Source organism: Cavia porcellus, unplaced genomic scaffold (assembly GCF_034190915.1).
Source record: "Cavia porcellus strain 051 isolate PalLab524CR breed Dunkin Hartley unplaced genomic scaffold, mCavPor4.1 scaffold_5, whole genome shotgun sequence".
Classification (NCBI taxonomy): Eukaryota; Metazoa; Chordata; class Mammalia; order Rodentia; family Caviidae; genus Cavia; species Cavia porcellus.
Genome location: NW_026947488.1, coordinates 47,245,585 through 47,267,696, shown reverse-complemented (window position 1 = coordinate 47,267,696; position 22,112 = coordinate 47,245,585). Strand labels below are relative to the sequence as shown.

General features: G+C 48.5%; 2 protein-coding genes across 3 annotated transcripts in view; one reads left to right on the top strand and one right to left on the bottom strand.

Moving 5' to 3' along the window:
* The window catches only part of Crls1 (cardiolipin synthase 1), a 22,005-nt gene extending 11,815 nt beyond the window's left edge, over positions 1-10,190 (top strand). Inside the window, exons 4-7 of one of the 2 annotated variants that reach the window (XM_003476401.5) lie at positions 4,539-4,624; positions 5,697-5,765; positions 7,727-7,818; positions 9,252-10,190. In XM_003476401.5, coding sequence (XP_003476449.3) covers positions 4,539-4,624; positions 5,697-5,765; positions 7,727-7,818; positions 9,252-9,339 — 335 coding nt within the window. In that variant the 3' untranslated portion in view covers positions 9,340-10,190. The remainder of the gene's footprint in view (positions 1-4,538; positions 4,625-5,696; positions 5,766-7,726; positions 7,819-9,251) is intronic. The other variant, XM_063248723.1, reaches the window with a different exon arrangement.
* On the bottom strand, positions 8,935-22,112 carry Lrrn4 (leucine rich repeat neuronal 4). The gene is made up of 5 exons (XM_003476400.3): positions 21,835-22,112; positions 20,391-21,045; positions 19,153-19,357; positions 16,048-16,179; positions 8,935-14,651 (listed from the first exon to the last, which is right to left on the bottom strand). Exons 2-5 carry the CDS (start codon positions 21,034-21,036, stop codon positions 13,316-13,318), a joined length of 2,319 nt encoding a protein of 772 aa, XP_003476448.2. The 5' UTR covers positions 21,037-21,045; positions 21,835-22,112; the 3' UTR covers positions 8,935-13,315.

The window sequence follows — 22,112 nt, the reverse complement described above, 5'->3', positions numbered from 1 at the left end:
TGCAGGGCTCCCGGCCAGTCTCACTCTCAGAGCTTTCGCGTCTCTCTCCTTGCCATGCTGTTTGGGACACAGCTGCAGGAAATTCAAATCGTGGCTTCTAGTGGCTCGGGCTCCAGCTTCTGCGATGAGACCTTATCTGTTCCTGTTATAGCACCGGGATTGTGTTTCCAGTTGGTTTCTCTTAGTTTAGTTCATTCCTGGGTCAGCAGGGTATATCTCCCCTTGCTTAGGACTTCTCACCCCGCACTATTCCTGGATTTTAAGTGGGGTATCTCAGAGAACCTCTGTAGCTGGTGCTATCTATGCACCATGTTCTCCCGGAAGTTATAGATCCATTTTAAAAAAATAATCTTTTTACAATAGAAAATCTTTCAATCCATAGATCTGTGTGTCTCAGAGTTTTGTAATTTTCTCTGGACAGGTAATACAGTTTTTGACAAATTTATTCCTGTGTACATGATTAATATTCCTATAATTGGTAGTTTTTAAAGTTTTATTTTGTAATGTCCTTTTTCTAATGTTCATTTTGTGTCTAGCAGACTCTAAATTCTGTTGGATTATCTACATCCTCATTTATACACTGTTCTATGGTCACTGACAGTGTACTTCTTTTTCAATCCTTTTACCTTTTCTTACATTACTATACTGTGTGATAGAATGTATTTATTATTATATTACACTGTATAATACAGTTATTGAAAAGTGACCTCTGTCTTCCCAATCTCATAGTGAAATGTTTTAAGCTTTCACTATTGAAGATACCTCCGATAAGGGTTTTTTGTTGTTGTTGTTGTTGTTGTTTGTTTTTTGAGACAGGGTCTCACTGTGTAGTTCAACCTGGTCTTGAACTTTGTAGTTTAGGCTGGCCTCTCCTGCTTCAGCCTCCAAAGTGCTAGATGACAGGCGTGTGCCACCATGCCCAGCATTATGTGGGGGTTTTGTGGAATTCCTTTCTTCAGGTTAAGTCCTCTTCAGTTGGGAGTTGCTTCAGAGGGTTTTAATTTTTATTTTACCTTTTTAGTACGTTTGCCATATGTAACAATTAATATCCCTCGTGGGAGCTACCATGTGCACATAACACAGTAGAATTCTTAAGTTCCCTTTTTCTCCTCTGCCTCCTTCTCTCCTCCATCCCTCTTGTCCAGGATTTTTATAGTTGGTTAGTGAATACTCTTTTGAATGTTAACATGGATGAATAATTTTTTTCCCTTTCAGCTGTTAATGTGTAAATTGCATGTCCCCCTCCCCCCATGCTGGGAATTGATCTTGGGGCCTCGTGCTTGTCAGGCTGGTGCTGTACCCCGTATTCTCAGCCCCCATTATTGCTTTTCTAGTGTTAAAATAACCTGCATTCAAAAAAAAAAACACCTGCATTCCTGGTGTAAATACAGCTTTCCATCATGTATTATAAAGATACTGTTATAATTGGTTTGATTGCATTTTGTGGGAAGTTTTATATCCAGATTTCTGAGATTGGCCTGGAGTTCACCAGATATCCTTGCTAGTGTCAAAGGCTCAGGGTGGGCATGCGGGTTGTACCCACCCACATATACCAAGGATGGCAGCTTCCCAGCCCTAGGATACATGTACCTGGGCCAGGCCATGGGGTTAGGCCCACCCCCTTGTACAAGTTTTGTCCTCATAAAACAGGTTAGAGAGGGCTGCTTGGGATTTTACTTACTCTTCTGTTCCTGGGAGATGTTTGAGGCTGTAGTTATTTTCCATTCTGATAGAATTCATTAAAGTCATTGAGGCCTGCAATTTTCGTTAGGGAAGAATTTTGAAATAGTTGACTTATTTTTCTTTGTTACAGGATGATTCAGGTTCATCTTTTGATTATTTTGTAACTTGTGATTTATTTTAGGAATTTTTCCATTTCATCTGCATCATAAAAATTGACATCATAAACTGTTTATAGTTTCCTTATTAGCTTTTTTTTTCTCTTGTCGTGTGTGTGTGTGTGTGTGTGTGTGTGTGTGTGTGTGTGTGTGCGCATTAGCCCCTAGCCCTTTAGGTTTTTGAGACAATCTCACTATATGGGCCAGGCTGGCCTTGAATGTGATCCTTCTGCCTCAGCCTCCTAAGTGGCTGAGATTATAGGCATGTACACCACCTATGGCTTGAAATTCTTTAGATCAGTTTGGCCTAGTAGAGATAAAATAGCCACATATGTAATTAAAAATAAGAGGAATCTGAGTGTGGTGGTGCATGGCTGTAATCCCAGCACTCAGGAGGCTGAGGCAGAAGAATTGTTACAGATTCGAGACCAGCCCGAATTGCATAATGAGATCCTGTCTCAAAAAGAAAACAGCAACAAAAAAATAGTAGTAATAGGAAACTGGTGAGAATACTTGTAACTACATATTTTATTTAACCTATATATTTTAAAAAGGTCATCTCAACATACAGTCATTAAAAACCATTGGTTTCAAGCCTAATTACTATATGTTGAAAGAGATGCCCTGTGATTTTAGTCCTGCAGCCTAGGAAGTCTGAATTTGTGAACTTCCCAGCTGTGCCCCCTGTGCTCTCGAGTGGCACAATGGTCAGCTGTGATACTCTGTCTTTGTCCATCAGAGCTGAGTTTTAATCTCATGTCTCTTCTGTCTTTCCTTTTCTCCTTTTTATCTGCCAGTTCTGTCACCGTGAGGGGACTTTGTTACAGTTTCCATGTGTCTAGTTTTTGATCATCTTTCTTTGCAGTCCTGATTTGCTTTTTTTTCTCAGAGTCATGCTTTAAGCTCATACAGATGTGTCTAGTGAATTGAATGTTGTTATGAAGTGACTGATTTGTAGTTCTGGATGGTAAAGTGAGTCCAGATGCTCAAGGCTGGGTCACAGAGCTGTGCCCAAGCCCAGAGCCCCATCCAGGCCCAGGCTGAGTCCCATAAGCTTCCATTCCTACAGAGAGACTATATCGCATGTTTCTTCATGGTTACTCACCACAGACTTTAATTGCATCAGTTTGCTACTTTTTTAATGTGTGATTGCTGTTAGTCTTTACCAGCTAATGATTGCTAAAAAATTTTGTTTTGTAGGTTAAAAAATGCTTTTGAAAATCATGGCTTGCAGTTTTCTAGCTTGACTAACACAGTCCTGCCCTTAACTCCAAATGCTGTGACTCGAGTGCAAAAGCAGAGGGCTCAGCCAGGTTTAACACTTACCTCGTGGCTACGGCCGGCAGAGATGGAAAGTTTAAAGAGTGAGCTTCATGCTCATTCTGCAGAGTCTACATAAGGTCCGCAGAGAGGACCAGAAATGCAACCGTAAATAACTTGTGGGAGAGTTGCATGGCAGTGTTGTGAAAGGGATGGACCTGCTCCTTTGGTGTTAGGGATTGTAATAATTTGAACTGAGTGAACTGGGTGTTCGAACAGATGATTGTTTTTCTTACGGAGGTGTAGGTTCGTGGTTAAAGCTGCTCTGGTGCAGACAGGCAAAGAGAAGAAAGGTCTCTGTGCACCCCTTCCTACTCAGGGGGGATCAGGCCCCTTGGCTGTGGTGTGAGACATGCAAATCTGAGGAACAGAGGCGGAGCTTGCCTAGTGACATGGGGCTCTGAAGGTTTGGATTTTAGCTGGGCCCAGGGGTGCATGCCTATGATGCTAGCACTCAGGAGGCTGAGACAGGAGGATTGCTGAAAGTTCAAGGTCAACCTGAATTATAAAGCAACACCCGTGTCCAAAAAAAAGAAAAGTTTGGGATTTTGAATTCTGGATTTTTGGAATGGGGTGCTCATCTGCTAAGTCTATGGAAATAATCCAAAAATCAAAAAACTAAAAAAACTGAAGTTTGAAAACTCCTCATTCAAGCACTTTGGTTAAGGAATATTCAACCTCTAATAAGAAGACTGTTGTCAAATTGTGTTCATTGATTCCCCAGGCGCCAAGGGAAACTGGTTGCCTGGGTCAGAAGTGGCTGACAAGAATGAAAATATTTGTTTCTCCACAAGTTCAACATGTAGTAAATTTTGCTCTTCAGAAAACAATCTAAAATACAGATGCAAATAAAGCACCTGAGACTCCAGAAAAAAATGTCTCATTTTGTTGAATCCTAATGAGCATGGTGATTTTTTTCCAAATTCACAAAGCTGAGAAGTGACAGAGGAGAAAATGAGCCAGAGGGAGGAACGTCTGCAGAGGGACATCTTCCAGCACCATTTTTTTTTTTTTTTTTCTTTTTCTTTTTTATCAGTACCAGGGATTGAACTCACGACCACCTGCTTGCAAGGCAGGTGCTTATGCCACTGAGCTAAATCCCCAACCCCCAAGAGGGACATCAGCTTCCAAACATTATAAAGTGTATTCCAGAAAAGCAAGCAAAACAGGCGAGGAGTCAATATTCCAGAAAGCAGGTGCAAATCCTAGATCCCAGAGCTCTGGCCTGGTAGTTCACTGCCTTTAAAAAGGACCCTGAGCCGTGATTTTCACTTCCATGAAACATTAGTTTATGGTAAAGCTAAGGGAGACTTTGTAGTTACAGTGTGTGTTAGTAATCTTCAGAATTCTCATTAAAGTTATTTTATATTTGATTTTCAGTTCCACTTACTTATATGATAATTTCAAGAGATGTAATGTTGATTGCTGCTGTTTTTTATGTCAGATACCGAACTCTCCCAACACCGGTGAGTTTGCTTCAAAAAAATACTCTTTGTGCGTACAGTTTTGAAAAATAAATACTCGGGCTGGGGATTTAGCTCAGCTACATAACTGATAAAATAAAAAGTAAAGAAAAAAAATACTCACTGTGTTGTATACTGTTTTACTTTGGGAAATAACTTATGGCCGATGGTAGGTTTTTTTTGTTTGTTTGTTTTGAAACAGGGTCTTGCTATAGTCTAGGCTGGTCTGGCACTCAGTCTCCCAAATGCTGGGATCATCGTTGTGGTGGCGTGTTTCTGTTTGAAACCCAGCTCTTTTTAATGGATGACACATGAAACGCAGCCCAGGTGGCCTCCACCGCAAGCAGCAGGCTGTCAGGGTGTTTCCAGAGCTCCTGACTTACTCTTGTCTTATTCACCCTCTTCTACAGATTATGTATAACTGGTTTTTAAAATTGCATTGTATGAGCCATAGAATGATTTGCTTGTATTCTTTTCATTGGTTCTTTCCATAGTAAACTTTCTGTTCCCAGTCCAGTGAAACTAGAGCAGTATTTTTCATTTTGTTTTTAATCTGTAAAAGAAAATAGCGAGAAGGTACTGCGTCTGCCAGCTGTGGTGCGGCATACCTGTCATTGCAGCACTCGGAGGCTGAGGCAATCTTGCAAGTTTGAGATCAGCCTGGGCCACGTAAGGAACTCAAGGGCAGCCTCGACTGCCTACTGATGATGAGACCCTGTCTCAAAAAAGCAAAAAATATTCTGGGACCTGGATTTGTTTTTCTAAATACATTTTTTGGGGGGGAATAAAACTAAAACCTAAAAATTATGATGAAGCAAACTTCATGATAGCTGTTGCTTTAGAATTTTATAGGACTTCAGAAACAAATCTATAAATTTTTAAAGAATAATTTTTAGTACCCATGGCTTATAAAGGATATAGACTACTTATTTCACATCGTAAGATGTGTGGAAAGACCCCTGCTAGCATGAGGCCAGTCATGTGGTAAGCACTCAGGAGCTGTTACATGTAATAGCAAGATGTTTGTTTCAAATTAAATAATAAATTGAAACCATCCTTTTTTATCTTCTGACAGCGAACACTAGCTAAGTATTTCAATCCTTGCTACGCTACTGCTAGGTTAAAACCAACATTCATCAGCAAGGTAAGAGATATGCAGTATCTTTTTAAGTTATTCCTGATCAGTTTTTTTTGTAATGAATATGAACTTAAGTCTGCAGCAACTGCAAAAATGAAACAGGGTCGGGGATATAGTTCAGTGGCACAGAGCCTGCCTGGCAAGTGCAAGGTCCCGAGTTCAATTTCCGGTACCCCCCAAAAAAGAGACAAAAGAGACAAATTGACTAGTGGGGATTAAGAGTGGGGAAAGGCAGATAACTTTAACTGAATTGTTTTTTTGTCCTCCAAGCTTTGAGAGCCTTGAAGTATACCCAAAGTGCCTTGTGTTGGTCTACAGGCTGAAGGCTTGAAAGCTGTGATAGGGTGGGGAACACGCGGAAAGATGAAATGTAATTGCTTCTTGACTGCAGTGTAGAGATCAGAAGAGGCTGTGATTTTCCTGCTCCCCGCCCTGGCTAGTAAACATCAAACTCATGGCTTTTCACTGGGTCAGGACTTCCTCACTGACCAGCTGCTACTCTTAGTTATCCATTCTGTTCTCCAGAGTCTTTTTTCACGGTAATTACTGGATGTCAGTTTTTGAACACACACAATAAAACCCGTTAACGCCTATCAGGGCACACGGTGCTTTGGTTCATGTACTTGATTCAAAGTAAATTCAATCACATTTACCTTATGGGGAAAGCTGATTTGGTTTGTGAACCAAAGTACCACTGTTTCTGCTTTTTTCAATAGTCTTGCTAAGTTTGTTCAAGTCATCTGTGAGTTCTGTTTCTTGTGACGGATTTAGCAGGTGGGGGCCCAATCATGTTAGGGACAGAGGAGCCACTGCCTTTATACAGAGACCCTGGGGCTGGGTTTGATCTGGGGGCATACAGCCTTTTTGACCTCCAGGGTCTTGTATTTGTGTCAAGTATAGCAGTTAGTAGCATTAGAGAGAGTGGCTTGTGGAGGGACAGATGCATCAGACATACCTTTGTTCTTGTAAATTGTGTCATTTATTTCTTTTCTCTTGTTTTGACACACAGTCTCATTATGTAGCTCAAGCTGGCATTGAACTCACTGTGTAGTCCAGGGTGCCCCATGGCGATCCTGCTGCCTCAGCCTCCCGAGAGCTGGGATTAGAAGCATGTACCACCACACTTGGCTGAGTCATTTACTTTCAGAAGCAAAGTGGGATCCCTGTCATTTGTGTGCAGCTGGGTGATGGGTGTGCAGTGCTGCGCTGCACACATTGGGGTTCCTGGAAATCAAACTCAGGACCTTGTGCTTGTAGGCAGGTGCTTATGCTGCTGAGTGGTGTCCCAGCCCCTCTGGCTCCTCTGTGAGGAGTGCACTTCAGTGTGCTGGCCTCGCAGCACTGAGTAGGGGTGGTGAAAGCGCAGGAAGCGTGGCCTGGGTTTGCTTCTGTGGTCTGCTGGGACTGCAGGCAGGCTGCCCAAGTCACCTCACCTAGGAAGGGACAGCTTCTCTACTTCCATATTCACAAGGCTGCTTTAGTCGGCCGCTAAGAAAGCAGGGAAGAGCTCAGACACAGTGGTGCAGCTCTGTAGCCCCAGCTGCTCAGAGGCGAAGTAGGGGGATGATAAGTTCAAGGCCATCCTGGGCGACTTAGCAAGTCCCCCTCTGTCTTCCTCAGTACACAGTGAAAAGGGCCTGCTTGTAGCTCAGCAGTAGAGCTTGTCCCTGAAGGTGCAAGGCCTCAGGGTTGGCCCCCAACACCACACTGCGCAGCGGTGCAGCATTGCTGGGTTATTCCCCCAGTTCATGGTCACAGGCGTGCGTTCCTTTTCCGCCAGTTGTCATTACCCTTGCTGCAGAGGCGGCTGCAGGCCAGTGTGGGAAGTGGACCTCGGCACGCATTCTCCCCTGCCTGTGTGGCCAAGCACGCCCAGCATGCTGTGATGGGCTGGGGCTTAACCTGAGAGCCCTGAACAGGGTCCAGTTGGCACTATTTGTTTATAAAACCTCTTTGTTTTTTTAAAGGTGAACACAGCGGTCCAGTTAATCTTGGTGGCAGCTTCTTTGGCAGCTCCAGTTTTCAATTATGCTGACAGCGTTTATCTTAAGATGCTGTGGTAAGCTGTATTTGGTGTCACCCGTGAGCGTCAGCGTGGTGGTGCACTGTGAATGTCAAGTATTTAGCGCACTCTTGGAAGATAAAGCTGTGGTTAGCGTTGGTACATATATTCTGCAGACGCTTACTACCAAGGCAGACGCTTACTATCAAGAAGTCTGCTTTCACAAAATGTACAGGGAAAGAGAGCTGCTTGTGTGTTTGGGTTTCAGGAAGGACGGAGGTAATTTCAGGGAGGAAGTGGCAGTTGAGCCTTGCGGGTATTTGAGCCACAATAGGAAGAGACCCACAGGAGGTCACTAGGTAAAGGCAGATCCTCAGCAGTTGGTCTAGGGGGCTGGCAATAGGGAAGGAGGAGACCAGCCAGGTGCAGTGTGAGTGTGAGGGACAGAAGAGTGTGAATTTTACTTTACTGTTCTGATTGTGTACTTACACTCTTAACAATAAGTCACATTCAGCTAGGCATGGTGGTGCACGCCTGTAATCCCAGCACTCGGGAGGCTGAGGCAGAAGGATCTATGAGTTCAAGGCCAGCCTGGGCTACAGAGTGATACTCTGATCTCAAAAAAAAAAAGAGTACTTCCTGCACTTGTGTTCATGGGTTTATGCATGAATTGGGAATGCTGAACCTGCAGGACAGGTTTGGGGTGAGCAGATACTGCTGCTGACCCTCCTCGGCTGGCAGGAGTGTGCCTGGGGCAGTCTGCCTGGTGAGCTGAAAGGGACTTGCAGTGACTCAGGTACCCTGAGAGTCTTCAAAGGCCCAAGGGCACACAATGCCATCCTCAGAGCAGCGTGGATGGGGGGAAGCATATGGGGCTTTGGAGCTGGGGCCAAGCTGGTCATCGCCCTGTATGGTCATGAGGTCCCTGTCCCTTAGCTCTGGTGACAGGTGGCCAAGAACAAAATGACAACCTAAACATTCTAGGGAACAGTGGCAGTTGCTAGTGTTGCCATTCATTTTGGGGCTTATTCACTAAGTTTTGTTGAACATCACCCATTTCCAGTGAAGTCTTAAAGAAAAGCTGTATATTTAGATTGCTGTAATGAAAAAAGTATGCCACCAGCTGTTAGTCACTTTCCCCATCACCCAAACAAGACGTTGGACACCTGTGACTTACAGGAGGAGAAATTTAATGTTAGTTGAGAGTTACAGTCCATGTTCAGCGGGCCCCAAGGCAGGCAGGCAGGCATAGTGGCCAGGAAGCAGAGAGGAGGGAGGAGTGGGGAAATGTTCAACCTTGGGGTCGCACCCCACCTCTGGACGTGTGCACCGCCTGCAAGCCCACCTGTGCCCCGTCAGGCCTTCAGGGTACAGTTTTCATTTAAATCATTATACAACCTGTTTTGCTTTTTAAACAGATCTTTTACCATGTTTCTTGCTGGTCTGCAGATTTAGCAATGACATATCTCATATCTTTCCTTCCTTGAAAGGTATTTTACAGCCTTCACCACAGCCGCATCAGCTTACAGTTACTACCATTATGGTCGCAAAACTGTTCAGGTGATAAAGGACAGATGAAACTCACCTGTCACCACTAACAAGGCAGCAGTAGACATCGGCAGCAGTGGCAGCGGCCCCGTGTTCCTGTGCAGCTTCAAAAGGGACTCATCAGAGCCAACCATGTCAGCAGGGCTGTAGTGGTGCGCCTCGGAGGGAAGCTTGATCATGGGCATATGCAGATTTTCCAGGTGTATTTTTAAAATACCAGTAAACTATGATTTAGAATTTTTAATTGTAGGTTTCTTGATTAATTTGTAAGACGTTCCAACTACTATCAGTCTTTTTTATATGTTTTTACAAAACAGCTCAGCATGGGAACTGAAGGTCTTGTCAACACCTCCAAGTAGACTTTAGATGGCTCCCAAAACAGTAGTGGATTTACTGGAGTTTGGTAGGTGTCCCACGCGTATCCTGCACAGCCTGATTGTAGATGTTTGTTTGATTTTTAAGTCTGTACAGTTTGTGTGGTTACTGTTTGGTCATTTAGAATAACGAGAGTAAAGTTAGCTTAGCTGTGGATGAAATAAAGACAAGACATTTAAAATGGAGTAAGTTTGAAAGTGAGTGAGATCACCGGGGACAGAACGTATTGAAGTTGTGCTCAGAAGTGCTGGGCCTCCGTGCCTGGGGCTGTCGTGTGTGCGGGATGACGGCAGTGGAAGGAAGCAGTGTGGCCATGGCTCACTTGCTGGAAAGGGCTGTGTACCACTCGCTTCTGTGGTCCCTGCATTTCGGGCACAGCGTTTCCATGGCCCTGGGAGCTGTCTCATATGTGATGTAAATAATATGAAACTGTATATTTTTCACAAGTTTTTTAAACTTTGGAGAATCTTTTAAGATGTTAAAGAAATAAAACTGTTGGGAAAACACTCGTACCTTCCACTTGGGTTTTCCATGTGCTGTGAGTCACTGTGTGGATGTGTGCCCCGCACTGACACGGTAGTTTTGGGACCATCTGACTTAGAGACCTTACTGCCTTGTCACCAAGAGAGGAGAGAAGGACACGGGGCTGGGGGTGAAGGAGGGGTGCTGCTGGGTCCTCTGGACACTGGCACCTAGTCCCTGCCCGCTGTGCCTCAGTGTGTGTGACCAGACTTAGCGCAGCCTTGCTGAAAGCACCGTAGCTCCGGGTCCCCTGCTGTCTGCCACTCCCTGCTTACTCTCAGGCCACATCACAGAAGCTGGGGCACTGCTGCTGGCTGGGGAGAGGGGAAGGGGGCGGCAGCTGACGTCCACCTGCTGCAGGGCCCAGTGGGCTGCGCTAAGGCTGGAGGCGGAAGTTGCTCCATCCCAGAGGTCTAGCTGTGAGCACACACGAGTTTTGTGTTTTTGTTTTTTGGGGACAGGGTCTCACTGTGCAGCTAAGACTAGCCTTGAACTCAGCTATGTAGCCCGGGCTACTAAGGTCTTAACTCTAGTTGTGTCTGTGTACCTTTCTGTTTTTGTTTTTGGTACTGGAAATTGAACCCAAGGCCTTTGCACTTAACTACATCTGTAACCCTTCATATCTTTCATGCCCAACCTGGGCTCAAACTTGTGATCTTCTGCCTCAGCCTCCGAGTGCTGGGGTTATAGGCATGCACCATCACACCTGGCTAGTCTATGTATTTTTTCACCTTAACCCTTAGAAAAGAATGATCTGAGACTCCTCTTTTTTGGTTTTAAATTATTTTTGGTGGTGCTTAGAGGAATAGGCTTTCCCCAGGTTTTTGGATACTAAATTGTTTCAAAACACAAATTCTGCCAAACAATTAGTAAAATATACTGGAATTGTAATAAATTAGGCACATTCAGTTGTGTTCATGCAACATAGACCTAAAACGTACATTTAATTCAGTGTCTCCATAGAATAGATTTATCCTACTAGGACTACAGACATTGGGCTCAATTAATGTATAAGGGATCTGCATTTCCTCTTAGTTTTTGACTCTTGTGCTTACGTCCTCCAGAGCATTTTCAGTCAGTCCAACCCTCTTGGTCATGTGTGTGAGAATAGGGGTACACCTCTGAATTTTCACAAGCATTTTCCAGACTACAAACACCTGCACATACATAGAGTTGAGGAGGCATAGAAGACAAAACTAGATAGAAATCAAGCATTTAAAATTGTACTTTTCAAGAAAACTGCAGCTCAGATCACAAGCCAGGTGGGTTTGTTTTTTCCCCTTTTCCCCAAACGGAACTTGTGTGACTCGTGGTGCGAGGATCCCTTCACCTGCAAGGTCCATATCCTTCAGCTTCCTCCAGCCTGGAAAGCAGCTGTGGGGGAGTCAGCCTGACACTGGGGATGACAGTGACAGTCCACATCCCAGCTCACCCCTGTTGCTAATGGCTCTTAAATGTGTGCCCCAGCCTGGCTCGGAACCCACGCTGCACGCCTGGAGCATCCTGCTGGCTGCTCCTGTGTCATCTGATGTCCTCTGTCACGAGTCCTCCTCCTGCCTCTTCTGACTCACCCTGAAAATTCTTCCTCCCTCCCGGGGGAGTCAGCGAACCTGCATACTTCCTTTAAAGGGGGCAGAGTGTTGGTGGGTTGTGTTCTTCAGCCCTGGGGAGCCCGAGACTACTTTCTCGGGTGAAACGGGTGTACTTGGCTGTGTGTTGTGGTTTGAAACAGAAGCTACATGGTCCTTAAAACAGAAATATGTCTATTGTGAGTTAAATTTTATCTCCCAAAAAGGTGAGCTCCAGTCTTCCAACCTCTGGTACCTGTGCATGGGACCTTATTTGGAAATAGGGTCTTTACGGATGTAATCAAGTCAGGGTGAGGTCACACTGGCTAGTCCTTTATTTAAAAAAAAAAATGGTGGGAGGAGGGGGAATGAGGAGACAGAGCCCTGGGGTGGTGGCGGTGGAGCTTTGTGGGTTATCCTGAAGTCTGCAAGCCAGGGAGCACCAGGCTTCGCCACTGACCTTCCAAAGCTGGCCAGTCATGGCCCAGTTTTCCTCTGCCTCCAGGAGAACTAGCCTTGTTCATACTGCTGTTTTAAGACACTTACTAGGTGGCGATCTATAGAAACCACAGCGAGACAAACAAATGCTAACATAAAAATTAAACTGGGTCCCAAGTATAATTTCACAGGATCACTGTTTTCCCTGTTTGGGAATAAATGAAAAATCAACCGGGCATGGTGGCATATGCCTGTAATCCCAGCACTCGGGAGGCTGAAACAGGAGGATTGTGAGTTCAAGACCATCCTGGACTACTACAAAGTAAGCTCAAGGCCAACCTGAACTGCATAGCAAAACCCTATCTCCAAAACAACTAAAAAAGGAAAAAGTGAAAAGTCACTAAGGCACTGGTAAATTGGGAACATAGCACTACTTCAGCTTCCAGTGAGAGCCCGGAGGGATTTTGCTCATTTCTTTTTTTCTTTTTTTTTTTGTCTTTTTCGTTTTTATCGGTACCAGGGATTGAACTCACGACTGCCTGCTGGGTTTTGCTCATTTCTAAAAAAAAAAAAAAAAAAAAAAAAAAAAATCCTGAGTTTAAGATCATCGGTTTCCACTGTGAAGCCTAAAGTTCCCTGAGTACTGAAATGCAGCTCACAGACCCGGAAGTTCTCCCTCTCGAAGCCGGCAGCAGTGACACTGTCCTCTTGCTGCCAGTTCTGCCCTTGAACAAAATGTCTCATCACACCTTGACCACAAATGAACTTGCCTTAAAAAGACCTAAGGATGTCGTCGTCATTTCCAGGATGGCAGAAAAGGCCAGGTGGTTCAGTTTTCCTTTCTGTGTCCACGCATTTCTCTGCTGGATCCTGAGGGACACTGACTGCTGAGAACCCCAAATGAGCACCAGGAAAGGGTGCTGGGTGCTCGGCCTGGTGTTTACCATCAGGGATAGCAGAGAAGAAAGAGAAAGAGCATTGGTCCTGTGACAGAGACAGCGTGCCCAAGGCATGATGGCCTCATGAGATTGGAGTTGATGGGGCCATCTGGGGCCCTCTGGTCCTTCTGGACAGAGATCAGCTTCATGAGAAGAAGGAAGTGTCTAGGTAAAGGTCTGCAGCTTCACCAAGCCATCGGAGGCTGAGTCCTCTTGTGCGTGTGTGGTGCTGGGCAGGGGGCCTGGGACTTGCCTTGCGTCGGGGCACAGCCCTGTCACTTTGCTCTGCCTGCTGTCTTCGCCTGGGTTCTCCAAGGGTGTCAGGTACGGGTTTTTGAAAGCCACCAGGTACTCATCATGCTTGTGGCTGCACAGCTTCAGGCCTCTCCTGCAGAGGCACATGGACAGCACCACGGTGCTGATGAGCAGCAGGCCACAAGCAGTGCCCAGCGTCATCAGGATGGCCTTCAAGCTGGGCTTGGTGGTGACCGTGGTGCATGGCCTCTTCCAACCCATGGTCTGCAGCTGGCTTAGGCCCGCGGTGTTGGCAGCTACCACGCACACACGGTAAGTGGTGCCTGGTGACAGCCCATACAGAGGGTGCTCCCGGGCAGTGGCATAGATGTCACCCACCACTGATTGGTTTCCCACCTCACCCTCCACAGAGTACTGGATCTGGTAGGTGTGCACAATGGAATAGGGAGCACACCAGTGGACGAGCACAGATGTGTCGGTCACCTCTGACAACCTCTGTAGCCGTGGCGGGTCGGGGACAGTGTCCTCCCTGGTGAGGCCAGGGCAGGCGCATTGTGAGCGCCTCTGCAGTTCAGCACATGGGGTCTGCAGGTGCCTGCACGAGTCATAATCACAGGGGATGCTCTGGTAGGGCGTGCTCACCACCTCCTTGGTCCCCTCCTCGGTCCCCTCCTCCTCACTGTCATCCAACAGGATAACTGGGATCCCATGATCAGAAGTACTCAAATGAGGGGCCTGGGGGGTAGCTGGTGTCCTCTGGTCAGGCTGAGTCCTGCTCATGGTGCTCCCTGAAGTAGGAATGGGGTGAAAGTGTTTGGTGGCCAGTGAGGGGGTGGTAGCTGAGACCTGGGGCTTCGGGACCAGACTAATGGCATGTTCTCCTTGGTGCCCTGTCCTGCTGGCAGTCTCGGGTGGAGCGCTGGTGGGGCTATGACCCGCTGCTGTAGGGCGGGCACTGGAGGGGACCGTCCTCTCTGAGGTGCCATGGTGTGTCCACGAAGCCTGTGTGGGGGAAGGCTCAGTGTGGGACTCGGCTTTGGTGATGCTTGGCTGGCGTCTTGCAGGTTGAGCAGAGGGTCCCGGTGAAGACAGTGCATAGGCTGAGCCAGCAAAGGACAGCAGGGTTGAAGCCGGGAGGGTGGTACTGGGGTGTGATCCGCACACACCCAGCAATTGGGAGAGGGGAAGAGGTGCTGAGAAGGGGCCTCTGGATCCTGCAGCTGGTGTGCACATCGTGTCTGCCGCCCTAGAGGGGAAGCCAGCCACTTATAAGAATCTGGGCTGGGGCCGCTCTGTGCTGGACATTCCTTCCCGCCAAGCCTCAGAACCTTCCTCAGGTGGCACCTTGTATGCACCCCAAACACATTATATTTGGAGAAGGGACCTGGCATCACTGCCATTGGGTAGAAAAGGAGACAAGTTCAGAAGGAGAAGGTGACTGCCCAGGAGTCCATGGCCAGCAAACGGCAGAGCTCAACCCACACCTGGGCAAGCACAGTGAGAGGGCGTTCATAGCCTCCTACTCTCAAACTGTTCTCACCTGTCTCCTTGCTGACAGTGCTTGTGAGCACACACAACACTCCTGAGTGCTCACAGTGGGCTAAGCAGCATTCTTCACACTTTAGCATTTAATTTATTCTACTGCTTATAAGCTAGCTGCTTTTACCCCCACTTCACAGATGAGGCGGGAAAGGCAGTGACTAAGTAACTGCACCACACTGACAGTTGTCAGTTGTATGATGAAGCCAGACTGTCAGGGTCAAGCCTGCACCTCTGCCTCTTCCTTTATGATCCCAAGACCTTGCCTGGGAAGAGACTGGGTGTTTGTCTTTGGAGGCAAAGTGGAGAAGGAGTGCAGATGACTGCACATCACAGCCGGGCATGGGTAAGAGGTAAGAAAATCAGGATGTCGAGAAGCAGTTAGCTGGTGGGACTGATTTGAGGGTGCTCAGAACCGGGATGTCCCTGGCTCCCCAGTAGCCATCTTTTAGGGCCAGCCTGGATATGGCTTCCCCAGTGCAAAACAGCTCTTCCAGTCAACTGCCTTCATAAGAACTCTTTTGGTCCTGCCCGTGAGAGGGCTCTTAAGCCTGCTGGCCTTGGGCTGAACGCCCAGGACAGGAAGCCAGGCTCCATCTTGGGTGTTCAGCAGGGCTGGGGGTTTAAGAGCGGTTTTGGGGAGAAGACAGACCTTGCCTTCTCTGTCCAGCAGTCGGATGGGTTTAATCAGTTATCTCATCCATATGAGTCCTGTTCTCCTTGTTTGTAAAATGTGCCAATGACACACTTGCTTTGGCAGAGACAGGGTTAGTGGTTCACTTAGCCCACTTTAGACTACATTTCCCAACTTCCTCTATAGGTGGGCGTGACCAGTCTACTGACTCCTGGCCAATGAATGCAAGAAGAAGGGAAGGGCACTGCCCCTGGGCTGAGCCTATTTAAATACTTCCAAATCAGCTGCTTCTCTTCTTCGGGCCTTCTGGCTGACAGGAATGGGGCAGCAGCTTGTCACCAGCCAGGGTGGCACTCTGTGGGGGAGGACTGCCCTACCCCACACTGTCCAAATGTCCAGCATGGTCATGACAACTGCAGCGCCTGAAAGCTGACCCTCATCCCTCGGCTATCTGCTTTGTCAGTGTTACCTGTGCAGGAGCGTTTCATCCAGAAGGAGCCAGGATAACTCACAGCTGCAAGTGAGAGGGTTGCCAAAGAGCGTAACAGACAGCACCTGGGAGGAATTCCTGGTCCATGGTGGGAAGGAACTCAAGTTGCAGCTGGAATATCACACACACACACAAAAAAAATATATATATATATATCAGTTGTGAGACTTTTACCACAGGTCCAAAATGTTTAGGAGAGGCACAGTGGTGCCATGGAAAAGCCATTCCATTAGGGACTAGAGGAGGCTGCTTTGGGTGGGACCCTTTGTGACCATGGAGTTCATCAGTCAGTATCCTCCCTTGTATCAAATAGCGATAATTCCCAGGAGACCATTGGTTACTTCGGCGGGAGTCTATGGTGATGAAACTGTTCACAAATGTAAATCTCCACTGGCACAGGGTTACTGCAGACCAGTGACAGTGATTGGCAGGATTTGTTTTCAGCTGAGGGTGGAATCCAGGCCTCGCACAGGTTTGGCAAGGGTTCCATCACCAAGCTGCTCCCCAGACCTGGACCGTAGCTGATGGCATGCAACACTAGGCCTTTGGAAGGTGTCACATTTATGGACAGCAGCTAGTACTCACTGAGAAGAAGTACCCCCAACGCTTAGTGGCTTAAGACAACAAATATTCTTTCCTTTCAAATGATTTTTGTGGTTTGGCTTGGTTACTCTCGTGCTCTGGGGCAGATGCTAATGTTCTCCATGAGGAAAGACACTCCAGTCCTATCTGCTCTAACACTCTTCAGTGGGGAGGTGACAGTCACACCCCAGGAGCACCAGCTACACACCTGTGCCACAGCTGAAACTTAGGCTGTACCCACAGATCCAAGCTTGGAGGATCTCTCTTATCTCTCTCTCTCCCTCCTTTCTTTCTTTTTCTTTTTTTCTTTCTTTTCCTGAGACTGTATCTCACTATGTAGTTCAGCTTGGCCTTCAACTCACTGTGTATTCCAGGCTGGTCCTGAACTCACAGTGATCTTCCTGCCTCAGTCTCCTAAATTCTGGGATTAGAGACGCATGCTACCTGGATTTATCTTTAAGTCTGTGGCTCAATCACGTTCGTCCTGAAAAAGGCTGTCTGATCCAGTCTGATGGATCATTCTGTCTGTCTCCCTTACTACACAGCACTGGTATGTGCCTCTGATATCGATCAGAATGTACTATGATGATAAGCAGATTGCTGTCTATGCTGAAGTACGAGCTCCTTGGAAGCAGGGGTCATATTGTCATCATTACCATCACACTTGTCCCCATAGCACCCTCACCAGCACTATGATCATCACAGTCTTCACCATCCTCACCATCATGCCCAGCACCACACCACCATCAACACTAACTCTATCTGGCACCTGCTATGTGACGGAAACTGAGTTACGAGCTGTACCTATGTATGCTATCCCCCTTTCTCATGAAAAGCCCTAAAGTGCAGTCTTGTCATACCTATTTTACAGAAAAAGAAATTTTATGATGCTTGTATTCTGGCACTTGCTACAGTTGCTGGATTTTTATCAAGCTCAGAGAAGGCATCAGAGTGAGAGGCACAGAGCTCTTTCCTAGCACTGTGGGAATTGTCTATTGAGTGAAGGAACATACAAGTGAAGGGTTCTGTGTTTGCTTGGAACAACCATCCACTCTTTTGGAAAAATAATTCCAGGTTTAGTGCCTCCATCGACTAAAATATAACCAAAAAAGTCTGTCCCAAGACTCCAGAGATTTTCTGCCAGTAACAGCTTTCACACCGTGCTACCTGAATGACTCTTCGGGGTGTCTGTATTTCAAAGCACTCTCTTATTGGACCATGGGAGGCAGATCAGGAGGCAGCGGTATTCTTTTATTTAAAACTAGCGAGCTGCAAGTGGCTTGGGCAGGACAAAATTTGACAACAGATAAAGATTCAATGCTGTTTCTATCTCTAATATTTTACACACGGCTAATGACATAGAAAAAGCTGTTAACAGAATGTTTAAAACAGGGCTGTTTCAGCAGGGTGCGGTGGCTCACACCTGTAATCCTAGCACTCGGGAGGCTGAGGCAGGAGGATTGTTGTGAGTTCGAGACAGCCTGGCCTGCAAAGTGAGCTCAAGGCCAGCCTGAACTGCACAGTGAGACTCTGTTTAAAAAAGACAAAAAACAAAACCCAAAAACAGGGCTGTTTCAGGCTCAAGTTCAACAGACTGTAAAAGGCTGAACCACTGAGGTAGGTGGTGAGGGCACCCACTTCCTAACATGAGGCACTGCAGCCTGTGAGGACAGTGTGGTGGGCTTTGCCGACCCATCTCCAGCCTCGAAGCACTCTGTGAAGAGTTTGGAAAGGCAGAAGTGGCTGGGTGGCGGAGACTGCTTTGGGAGCCCCCCACTTCTCACTATTACCCATGATGTGGGGGAATAAATGGTGCTTCGATCATGCCAAGTGAGCCCAATGACAGAGATGATGTGGGACACTGATGTCCCTTGGAACTTGAGGATGCAAAGACTTTGAGTGTCAAATGCTGAGAAAAGAGGGAACTGGCCACTTTGGGACTGACCATAGGTCAAAGATGCCCACTTCTCCAAGGAAAGAAGGTGGCCTGGGATTCTCCTCAGAGGAACACTGTCCTTCCCATTAGAAGTCCAGCCAGAGGTTGCTCCTGGGCATGAGAGTGGGGAGGGGGACACAGTGGCCACTCACCAGGCCAGAGGGCACCCATTCCAAACCCCAAGTTGAACCTTTATATCCATTCACCTTTCCTTCCCAGACCCACTCCAACCCTGGGAGAAACAACCTGCAGAGCATGATGGGAAGGAGACCTGAGGCCCACAACCCCTCTTCCTACCGCAAATATCAGCCTGGGCTTAAAAAAAAATGTTAAATACCTTTGAGTTAGGAGCTTTAATATTGCTCTGAACTGACCGAGTTGCTGGCTCTTAGGCTGGGTGGACCAGCTGGGTCCTGCCCAAAACATCACCCCAAAGGATTAGGATGAGCTAAATCCCAGAGAAAATTTAGAAAAGCCAGAGGGGGAAAAAAATTAAGGTTCAGCTTTTTCCTATAAAAAGGGCAGACTTGAGCTGTGTGATGAAAGTGTGGTATGGAAACACTCACTTGTGCAACAGAAGGATCTGCAGGGCAGGGGTGTCCTGGAAGATGGGTGTGTGGATGGAAGTCAGCACCGGGGAGTCTTGGCAACTCAGTTGGTGCAGGTTGGGGGTCATCTTGAAAACGTCTCCCTCCAGGGTCCTCAGCCTGGGCATCCTCCTCAGGTAGAGATGCGTGAGGTTTGGCAGGCTTCTCATCCACCCAGGCTCAACTGCAACACAGAGTGGACGCTGCCCACTACCCAGGCAAACCCAGGACGCAGCACAGCGGTCAGGAAAGAAGAATGACAGGCGAGTCGTGAAGAAGGTCACCGCCCAGGGCAGCACAGCCTGCAGCTGCGGGGACCTTAGAAGCATGGTCATTTCAGCAGGACAGCCAGAGAGGAGGACCACTGACCCAAGGCCACACAGCTAAGAAGGGACTCGGTGACTCATAGCCAGGACGTTACCTCCAAACCCACTGTTGGCTGGCATCTGCTTAAATTCCACACATACAAGGCCCAGGCTTTGCTCAGAGGGCTCCAGGAAGCAGGGGCAAGGCTGGGGGAGCTCAGAAGCAACCACGTGGCTGCCGGAGAAATGGAGACACCCTGCTTTTCTGCAGGTCTCATACTCTGAGCTTTTCCTGTCTCTGAGGAAACACATGATTCCATACACATAATGTGTTCCTCAAAAAACAATCGACCCCCGAGTCAAGGCCAGCACCCCAACTACAGGAGCACCCTCTCCCCACCTCCCTCCTGGGTCCTGTTTGAGCGACCCAGCAGACCCAGACACGCTTTTAGCCGAGTCAGCAGAAGCATCCAGGAATCCCCCTGGGGACTGAGGCATACTTCATTAATATGAGCTGCATGCCTGGTGCGAGGGTTCATCCATCTGCCCATCAGCCCCAGAGAAATCGTGCACTCCGGAAGCTTGTTAGGGGAGGCACCACACAATGGCTAAAATTGTAGATTCTGGTCCCAGAATAAATAGGAGGTTGAGGGCACCAAGCACTTAGCGACCTGTGCGACCTCGGATCGGTCCTTCCACCTTCCCCGCGTGGTTTCATTGTCACGTACAATGGAGACCCTAAATGCTTCCCACTTCTAAAGTTGCAAGAGTTAAAGCCGAGCTCACTCGCTGGGGCGGGGAGTTGGCTGTATTTTTGAGCCCCGCTGTGAATGAGGCACCCCATCACCCCAAGAACAGCACAGCCCCCGGGTTGAGGGCCGCACAGCCTGGATTTGCAAGCCCTACACTCACTTTGCTGCACGTGCGTGCCGCTGAGATCCAGAATGTTGAGTTTGGCCAGGGGTTCGCCGGCCTCTCCTGCGAACGCCCCTGGCGCGATGCCTCCCTGGGCGCCGAGGCCCAGCTCGGTGTAGGAGAGATTGAGCCGCTGCAGCGCGGGGAAGCAGACGAAGGCCAGGGGTGGCAGCGCCCGCAGCGGGTTCCCAGCAAGATCCAGCACACGCAGGCTGAGCAATGAGGGCCCGGAGCACGGCGGCAGCGCGTCCAGCTGGTTGTAGCTGAGGTCCAGGGTGTGTAGCCCGGTCGGCCCGCCGGGGCCCCAGCGCAGCGTGGAAATGCGGTTGTGGTGCACCGTGAGCACCTGCAGCTCCGGCAGGAGACTGAGTTCGGCCGCGCTCAGGGCGCGCAGCAGGTTGTGGCTGACATCGAGGTTGTGCAGCGCGCGCGGCAGGCAGCGGGGCAGGTGCTCCAGGCTGCGGTTCGCCAAGGTCCAGGCTGTGGCCCCCGCGGCGGGGAGCCCCTCGCAGGGCGATGTTGTGGCATTGTCGCCGCCTGAGGAGTGAGGAGTGAATCGGGAAAAGAGGACACTCTCTTGGAGAGGCTCTGCGCTGGCCCTGCACGTCACAGTCAGGAGCAGCAGGTACAGCGTCCACCGCATGGCGCGCACCTAGGGAAAAGGGGGAAGAGCACGCGAAGTCAGCGGCTGCCGCGACCCAGCACAAAGGCGCGCCCCATCCCGGGACTTCGAGAGGCAGTGCAGCGCCTGCGTAATCCCTGGAAGATGCGGGGCATTCCCGGTGACCCCCGGCGTGCAGTGATTTTGGCCTTCCCTCTCTGCCACGCGCACTGTGGCGCTCTCTGCCGCGCTCTTCTTGCTTGGGGCCCATGGATGGTCAGTCCTGGACCTGAATCTCTCAGCCCCCACACCATTTGGCTAGTCCCCGCCCCTCCCATGGGCTTCTGGAGGAGAAGGATGTCCCCTCAATGTAAACTATTCCCAGGGCAACGGTCCTGTGTCCCGAGCACGTGTGCCCCGAGTGGGGCGGATGCTCTGCTGGCATAGACACACGGGACTCCGGGCGGAGTCTCGCATATTCTCTACCCTCAGCTGTCCCATTGTTTGGCGGTAGAATTGTCCAACCACAGGTAAATTCTAGCTTCATAAAGTTCCAAGGTCCCTTTCTTGGGAGCCAGTCCAGGGTTACTTTGGGAAAATGAAAGGAGCACCCCAGAGAGCTATGAGGCTCAGGCCCCTGGAGTCAAGCATTGCCTGACCCTACGTAGGTTCCAACCAAAGCCAGGATCCCTAGCGTTCCCTGTTCCCAGAGAGATGGCCTCGGGCCCCCGGGACTGCCCAGGGAAACTGGGAGATCAGAGTACCACAGGCAGGCTTGGGAGTGGTAGGGCTACTTCTTACGAGGGAGGGCTTTGGGTTGTAGTTTGATATCTCCCTTACCTTAGATGTGTGTTCCTCTGCTCGCTCTTCCCGTGACTGCTGGGTCTCTGAGCACTGATTCAGGCTCCAGGGGAAGCTCTCCGCCTTACTAGTTGGGGATCAACGCCATGAAAAAGATCGTGGAGGCTAGGAGCCCATGCATCCAGCAGTACAGCCAGCTCACCCCGAAGGTGTCCTCGAGGACCTTAGAGTCCTCGAGCTTGCTTTATAGATTCCAGGAACGGTGGCTTAGCAACTCGGCTCGGAATGTAGGAGGGAGGCCTGCTTCCCAGCTTCCC